Below are 9,044 nucleotides of genomic sequence, written 5' to 3'. Positions count from 1 at the left end.
AACGAACAAGCGATATTCCCCGTTCATTCACCCAAGTACATCGTCTATTCTCTGCACTATGGAACAGGACTTGTAAAAATGCCTGGGACTTGATCAGATGCATTACTGCCTGAATTCGCTACCATTCACTTGGTATCTGACCTGGAGCAGAAATTAATTTTATTTCCATGCAGTTAAGGATCCATAAAGGATGAAATCAATCATTCCTGCATCACAGAAATCTTGTTGGAGAACATGCTCAGTCAGGAGAGAAGAGAGCTTTGTGAACTGTAAAATTTAGAGGGCAACTAAATGTAAAAAAAAAAAAGGAAAAAAGGCATCCCTGCAGATTTTACTTGGCAGGTCATTGCTGACTATAGGTGGTGGTTCCCATCTCCATTTCAAAGCTATTGAGCCAGAGCTGTCAGAAGACATTTCCACAGTCATGTGGCCAGCATGATGTCACGGAACTCTGTTACCTTCCTACTGAAACTACCTATTTATCTACTTGCATTTGCATGCTTTCGAACTGTGAGCTGGACAGAAGCTGAGGTGAGGACAGGAGCTCACCCCATCATGTGGCGCTCAGATCTCAAACCTTGGCTGCCGGCTTTCCAGCCAACAAGCCCATTGTTTTAACCGCTGAGCCACACTATATGAATCAGTATAAATCAGGGGGATATAATCTACGCAGGTCCCAGAAACAGCAGAAGTAGGAAGAGCCTTTCTCCCCAGATGCCATCAAATTATAATTCTAAAGCCATAAAGGGTAAACGTTCTGAACTACATCAAGAATAATCTTACTTACTATGTGTTAATTCCTGTTAATTACAAGTGATTCATTTAATTGCATTTACTTTTCATTCTAACTCCAACTGACTGGTTTTGGAAAGTGGTTGCTGGCAAGTCACTTAACACTTTTCCTGAAGTTGTGCTCTCCTGTTACAAATGACTCCAAGTGAAATGGCCAAGATCAGCTTGCCACACACAAGTATGAGTGTGGTGACAGAAGATAGACAAACCATTTTGTTTCTTACACAAGGTCGCAAACCAGGGCTACAATTACAGCCATGAGAGTTACTGATGCCACTGTGAAGGGCATGATGGCAGTCCAATAAAAATATTTGTAGCTCAGGGTTGAACTGTGGGGTCCGTGAAGCTCTCTGATTGGTTGGGTATTTTTGCAGACATTTCATGATCCAACTAAGTAATATCATCAGTGCTGAATGGATAATGAAACGTCTGCAGGAAAACAACTAAGCTCAGAGAGAACGAAGGACCCCACAATGATGGCAATCATTCGCAATTCAAATGGCACAATTCCTGATTAAAACATGATAAATGAGGAAAATACTATTAAAATACAGATACCATGCAATAAACAACATTGGCACAATGTCTGTTACCTTGACAAAAGTCAGTGACTAGCACTCATTATGCTACTTAGTTTGGGTAATGAAACGTCTGCAAGAAAAGAGCCAAACTCAGAGAACACCAAGAACCCCTCATTTCAATCTCAAGCTACAAATATTCTCTTTTATTGGTACAAATATTTTCTTCTATTGATTGTGATTTTTGCAGTTCATCTTTTGCTATCAGTAATTGACTCATTCATGTCCCCAGCTGTGCCTCTGTCTAGGATTCTCAATAAAAGAGCTTTAAAGAAAGAAAGTCTGCAAAACAACAACAACAAACATACGCTAAAATAAATCACTTTTAAAAGTACTAGATTGTTGGTTGTTTTTATTATCACGTAGCCTTTTTCCTTCAGTTTCTTCTGGCTACCCAAATCTGACGGTTTCTTCAGGAATTGGAAAACAACGTGTACTGTTCTTAGCTCATAAGTAAAAGTAGTTACAAAATTCTCAGAATCAGCCAACACTCCCTTATGTCACAGAAAGGAAACTAGTGCGAAATAATAAATTGAAGCAACATTTTGAGCTTTATTTCTTTTAAAATATCTGGGAGTAAGAGAGAATGTGTATTTCCAATAAATGTACTTTCTATTACCATTCCACTCTGCCTTTCTCAAGGTTTGAATTACAGCAGGGAGGAAGAAGGACATTAGTGCATGGTAAATAAGGCTTAGGGAACAGAAAGAGGAAATAAAGTTTGTGGATGCCATCAAGGGACCTGCTACCAAGTCCCTGTAAATCCAAGGTGCTATTTCTATACCGTACAGGGAATACCTTTCCGGGTAATTAAACATTACAGGGAAGAATGGTCCACATGCTTTTGGGAGGTACCCTTCAAAGGGCATATAAAGGATTTTCTCACTGAACATTCTACTGTGGAAGCTGGATCAAAACTAAGAAAAGAAGAGAACAACTCTTGGAAGATTAAAAAACAATGCCCCCAGCTTCCCATTTCCATATCCTTTGTAGATTATCTTTGTGGATGCCCCCCTTTCCCCAAACAATTCTGTTTTGAATTGAGGTAAAGCAGAAGCAGACCTCTCGTTTCCAGTCCACTCTTGAATGACTTTGGAGAAGAAAGAAATAACTTTTCCAATGCTAAAACCCCACATGGAGGATCTTTCACCACTCATGCAACTGCTGTTAACAATCATTTTGTTATTTTGATGGAAGCTGCCAAAGCTCCTTTTTCAGATCCTTGGACTTCCCCAACCACAACTCTTTTGCAGCCACCACTGCAATCACAGTAATATTAAATAAAAGACAGAACTCTACTTACTGGTCCTGACAGAGCACCCACAGTATATGAAGACAGCTTGGGTTTAATCTCCAGATTAAAAGAACCTGATGTCTTAGACAAGCAGATGCCAGTGGAGTTGCCGGTAGAGAAAAATCTAAGAAAGGGAGATAGTCTGACCTAGTATAGACAGAATCCTAAGTCTAGGACTGAGCCAATATCTTTAAAAAAAATGGAGTATCCTTTTTTTTAGTACAGATAGTCCTCGACGTACGACCACAATTGAGTCCAAAAGTTCGGTTGCTAAGCGAGAGTTGTTAAGTGAGTTTTGTCCCATTTTACAACCTTTCTTGCCACAGTTGTTAAATGAATCACTGCAGTTGTTAAGTTAGTAACCCGGTTGCTAAGTGAATCTGGCTTCCAACATTGACTTTGCTTGTCAAAAGGTCGCAAAAGGGGATCGTGTGACACCCCCACGGGACACTGCAATAAATATGAACCAGTTGCAAAGCGTCTGAATTTTGATCACACAATCATTGGGATGCTGCAACGGTCGCAAGTGTGAAAAATGGTCATAAATCACTTTTTTCAGGGCTGTAACTTTGAACGGTCACTAAGCAAAGGCTACCTGTGTCTTCCATAGGTCTGTATATCCATTTTGCATCTCTGTGACCAAGGGAGCAAAGTATTTGGGTCACAGGCAAAGAAAGCGGAAGAGACACTCCTGCAATCCTTGGCTCATAAATGGGCCACCAAGATGGGTAAGAAGAATGAAGGAAACTGCAGAAGGACTAGCAAGATGAACCCTAGTCCTAATCTGATGTCCTTCCATATTTTTCATCCTGCTTCTGAGCAGCACCAACTCTGCTGACCTGCTGCTTCAAATCTACTTCTAATAATGATGCTAGACTCAATAAATACTGGGGGGAATCTGTTTACTCCTTTTATTCTCATCTAAATTAATTCCATGAGTGGGAAAAGGACCACCATGGAACCAGATCTGAATCAATGATGAGCAATTGGCATGCCACTCTGTATGCCATCCCTGTAGACATCAAAGGATTCCTCCAGCAGGTCAGCACAGTTTGAATGAGTTTTGGTGATGTGGCTGGAAGTTCCCATTGGAGTCACAATTCTACATTCACATCAACTTGATACTCAAAAGTCTGCTTTTGCACAGCTAACTCTTCTAATAGAAAGGGTCTGAGCTCCCTCAAAGACTGAAAAATCAAAAAGAACTAACTGCTGAGAAATCTCTCCACATTCTGCTTGTATTAACAAAGAATTGTTAAGATATACTGTACGTCATTGTTAATAATGACAAGATTTTTTAAAGTATTATATTCTGTGCAAGCTTTTATTTTAGGCAAACTTCTTTACCCCAGTAGTCTGCCTAGAGCTACTGTATATCTTAGGCGGATTTCTCAGACTCCTAGGCAGATGCCCTTGAAAAACTCAGTATAAATGAGCAGGAACCAAACAATGCCCTGATTGAAGAACTCTTCATCTTGATTTGACCACTTATATGTCACATCAAACCAATCAAGGGTGTATTTTCCAGTGCTGGCTCAAGGGTATATGATGCCCCTAGGCTTCATTGAGTGATGGCACCATTCATACTGATGCAAAGATTTGCTTTTTTTTTTAAATGACTGGGAAGGAGGCACTCTCTTAGCCTAAAGCTAGCCCTGGTGCTTTCTTTTCAGATTAACGCCAACTCATTGGAATGCCTTTTGGCAGAAAGGAGTACACCATCTTAACCTACTCTTATGAGCCATTTCAATGCTCCCAACTCTCTATTTTAACTGTATTTTTCCAGATGCACTAAAACACAAGAAATTCAGAATTAGTGTCTCTTGGCTCTCTTTTGAGTCTTACTGAGGGACCAAAATCTACAATAAGATCCTTCCTTTCCTCCCTGCCTTCCCAAGACCTTGGAAAGTGGCAGTTACTACCTGTCACCCATACAAATCTAAGAGTACTAATAGCTGCCTATTTGAAATAACCAACACGATAATCGAAGGGATTCAATCTTCCTCTGCGATATGAAGATTTCTGCCTCCCCTCTTCATTCATAGGTTCTAGATTAACCTGCAATTTGGAGAGGAAGTGGAAAATTTAGGATATAGGATGACAGTTTGGAGTTGTGAAACAGTTTAGATCTTTTTTTTTAAGGTTGTCTTATTTTACTTTTTTCCCCTGAATTGGAAAAAATAGAATTGACACAGAACTTTTGTGCAGTTTGAAAAGTTCAAGAACCATCACAAGTGTAAAGAATTCTGCTTTTTATTATAAACCTCCGTATTAGAACTTTTTCCAAGTTATTATTGCACAGGAAACAGACAGTAGTTCTTATATGCTGAATATGATTCAGAGAACATTATCTTGTTCTTCTTCTGCATTCTCCCCAAGATCTGAATGTTCTCTGTACAGCACCAAATTACAGGAAATTACAATTTTACCTTTCTTTTTCAACCATGAGAGCAAGAATAGTTGCTTTATCTGTGACACTGACCGTAATAATTTCCACAAGTTTGTCTTCTCCCCTTGGTCATACTAAAGAAGTCAAAGCAGTCTATCACTGGCCTGTATTTTTGCAGACTGGGCAATTCTGTTCTACAGCATTGGGGCATATATTATTTTCTTAAGGAAAAGGTGACTTTTGCCTTAAGTATACAAACTAAGCAAGCTCTACAAAACTAAATCTGTCCATTACACTATGTGAATAGGAAGAAAGACCACTCTTGGTGCTCACTTTGGTGTCATTGTATTTTAGGAAAGCACTTTGGAGGGTTTTCTCCTCTCCCACACATATAATATTTTCTTGGAGTCTCTGCAGGCATTATTAAGGTGTCAGGTCTCTGCACACAACTGTCATAGTGAGTTCAGTACAATTGCTTATTAGTACAACTGATACTTCTGAGTCATCACTTACACCCTTGCAAGCCACTGGAAAGAGAGAGGATGCTGACAACTCATGTAGTACCTTTCCATTTACACTTAAGAGAAAGCCATTGCTCAGCTGACAATCCTCCTCATAAGGAAAGCTTGTTGAGTATTTTCAGTGCAGAAAAAATAAATGCAAAGCCAGAAGGGAAGAAATATGGAATTGAGAAAAACACAACACGGTATTCTTTCTTCAACTGGTTTCTTCTGGGATTTGTCCTGGGATTCTGAATCCCAAAGCAGTTTGGTCCAAAGTGTTCCTGGGGCTGGAATTAGTATAGCTGGAATGGTTCTCAAATGTGCAACTAGTCCTCTGAAGAAATTGGAGGAAATTCTCATGAATGGAGCCTTCTGGGCTGGAGATACAAAAGTCCTGGTTCAGAGGCTTACTGAGGCAATGTCGTCCCATCTTGGCCAGCTCTTCCCTGATTTGACGGTTTAGCAATCCATAGAAGAAAGGGTTGATCGCAAAGGAAGAATAAGCAAGCCAGGTCACAACTATTTCAACAGAATCAGGGACTGTAGGGACAGAGTGGAAGCAGCAGTGGAGGTGGAAGGAGAAAAAAGGAAGCCAGCAGCAGAAAAACTGGCCTACAATCAGCACCAAGGTCAGGGCTGCTTTATTCCCACCAAAAAAGCGTTCAGGAGACAGTCTCGGAGGCACATTCCTGGTAGTGATGATGGTGACTTGACTGTGGATGGACTCTGACCTTTGTCTGGGTGCAGCTGTCCAAGATGGGACAGGAATATGCTGCAAGGATGCAATGCGGGCCACTTTGTAGATGCTACCATATACTGCAAAGATAATTAAACTGGGCAATATGAAGCAGAGAAGGCTGAAGATGATCACAAAAATCTTTTTGTGGGCACCAGGGCTCCAGTTAACAGTACATTTACTGGCACTGCTTGCACCATTGTCTTGGGGCCAGCCTACTATTGCCAGTGCAGCAACCAGCATAGACTTAATCCAAATGAAAACCACAACAGTAATGGCCAGCCCAGTCGTCATCTTAACTTCATATCTCATGGGATGAACGATGTAGTAGTATCGTTCAATGCTGATAACAGAGATGGTGAGAATGGAAGCGCTGATGAAACAAACGTTCAAGAAGATGAGTGTTTGGCACTCAGCGATGCTGTATAAAATTCTGTTGAAGCATGTGGAACTGGAGATGATCCCCAGTGGCATGATGAAAATTGCTGACAACAAATCTACAAGGCAGAGATGGCAGACAAAGATGAATTTCCTCAGGAGAGGTGTTTTGAGAATAACAACCATAACTGCTGTGTTGGCAACCAAAGCAATGACACTCAGCATAACCATGAAGAAAACTCCAATGGCCTCCTGGAAATGGGGCACTCCAAAAGCATCATGTCCATGAGTAGAGTTAATCCTAGTTCTGTTTACCATCATTCCGAGGAAATCTATTTCTAGGCAGCTTGGCCTTTAACAAGAAATGCCGGGGGATGCCTAGGTTGCATGTCAATATGGCTGTGTCTTTTTCTGGTATCTTTCAATTCCTGTAGAAGAAATTAAAAAAATTAATAAAATAATGAAATGAAATAAATTGAAATAGAATTTCATTGCCTTCGGTGAGATATGTTGATTGCATCACATAAAGACTCCAATTGGCTACAGACTAGGATGCTGTACAAACATCTTTGAAGAAGGGGATGGAAATCACTGTACAGGTAAACAGATAAGATCTTGAAAGAGGAATTCAGCAATCCTTATCCAAACATCACCTAGCCAGGAACGGGTGAGGAAAAACTTCAAGGTTGCCCTACCTTGATTCTCTTTAGTATAAAAGGGGGGAATGAAAATCTTCATCTGCTTTCAAGATTTTGTTATTATATTCTATAATAACCAAATTCTAATATTTCATGCAGAGTCTGTTTCCTAACCTAGTTAGGGAAGTTAACCTAGTTAACTCGAAAGGCTGAACTACTTCTATAGTCTTGCTAAGAAAATCACACCTATCCATATGATACAAAGGTTAGTTTTGTACTACCATATTAGGCTGCAGGATGTATAGTGAGTAACTTATGTGACTTAACTTAATCATGTTAAATATGATTTATTTAGATTTTGCATCATAGCAAGTTGTGTTGGATGACCTCAGACATAGAAAGCAGTAAGCTCATTCTTACATAAACAGTTTTCCTTTCATAAGTTAGCTAACTGGTTAGAAAATATGGATTATAGATTTCTGTTAGGGTCCAACAATTTCCCTCTATTATTGAAGCACTAGACTATTTGTTATTCTAATTACTACACCAGCTGTGACTTTCTCCTTCCAGCTCAATGATAATTGAGGTAATTAAAACAGTTCCTTTCAGACACTTACTATGTGGTAAGACTCAAGCTGCTGAGAAGTCCTACTCACTGTGTTCATTAGTTTATTCTCAGGTTACTATTCACTGTTCTCAGCCAGTTGTACCTAGCTTGACATTCTGAACTAATATGGAGAACTATACAGCAAATGTAACTGTACATTTTTATTTATAAGCTGTGTAATGTTTTATTTGATTTTAAAAACAAGCTTCATCTAGCCCAATGACTAAATAAGAAACCAACCTGAAGGAAATATCTAATGAATTTAAAAATCCATCTGTAATTTTTTTCAGGAGTTCAAAGCTGAATTTCAGCTCTCTGTTCCTTCCCATAAAATGGCAACATAAAACACTATTAGTGGTAGGTAGCCCATAAGCCTAATTTTTATAACAGTTCTGCTGTAACTACAAGAAAAATTCCAATTGATTTCCTAGGCACTTTATTTGTGTTTCACAGTAGGTGTGACATAGCTGCAGTGAATAAGAAAGTTCATTTCAACCAAAGAAATTTCTGAAGCTGCTATAATTCTTCAATTAGCTCCATTGTATTACTAATTTTTAAACTGATTTTTTAACTAATGCCAAAAAACTGATCACATACATGCGTGAAACAAACTGTCACAGCACCACAATATTATTATTTATCATTATTATTTATCAAATTTATACCCCGCCCTTCTCCTAACGGACTCAGGGCGGCTGAGTCCGTTAGGAGTGATAGCTTTAAAAACGATGAGTCCGTTAGGAGTGATAGCTTTAAAAACGATGGGAAAAAGCACTTGGAAATGTCAATGGCAGCGGTCAGAATGGTTTCTAAAATTCATTTTAAAAACCCCTTTCCTTTGAAATATGACTTCCATTGTTACTCTGTGATGACCTGTGAGAGACTTGCCTCACCATCTATTGCTGCCCATATCAAAATCTTGCCTTTTCTAGACTTCTGGTGGCAGGCGTCTTCGTCGGTCGCAGCTGTTTGCTGCCTCCCGCCTGTTTCGCGTAAAAGCCGGTTTGACAGCTAGCATCAGCTGTCAAACGGCTTGATACCTTTCCCCTGGGCATAAGGGGATAGGTGAGCTGCCCGGGGTAGGAGTTGAGTTCCCGAGTCGTCCTATATGGACGATGTAGGTGAGAAC

General features: G+C 39.8%; 1 protein-coding gene across 1 annotated transcript; it reads right to left on the bottom strand.

Annotated features, from left to right (window-relative positions):
* Nucleotides 1-5,770: 5,770 nt before the first annotated feature.
* On the bottom strand, nt 5,771-6,988 carry GPR62 (G protein-coupled receptor 62). The gene has a single exon (XM_015820115.2). It carries the CDS (start codon nt 6,986-6,988, stop codon nt 5,771-5,773), a length of 1,218 nt encoding a protein of 405 aa, XP_015675601.2.
* Between the last annotated feature and the right edge of the window lie 2,056 nt (nt 6,989-9,044).

This window comes from Protobothrops mucrosquamatus, unplaced genomic scaffold (genome assembly GCF_001527695.2).
Source record: "Protobothrops mucrosquamatus isolate PMUCROS unplaced genomic scaffold, P.Mucros_1.0 scaffold_152, whole genome shotgun sequence".
Taxonomy (NCBI): Eukaryota; Metazoa; Chordata; class Lepidosauria; order Squamata; family Viperidae; genus Protobothrops; species Protobothrops mucrosquamatus.
Note: the sequence above shows the minus strand (reverse complement) of the source record. Positions and strands in the feature narration are given on the sequence as shown.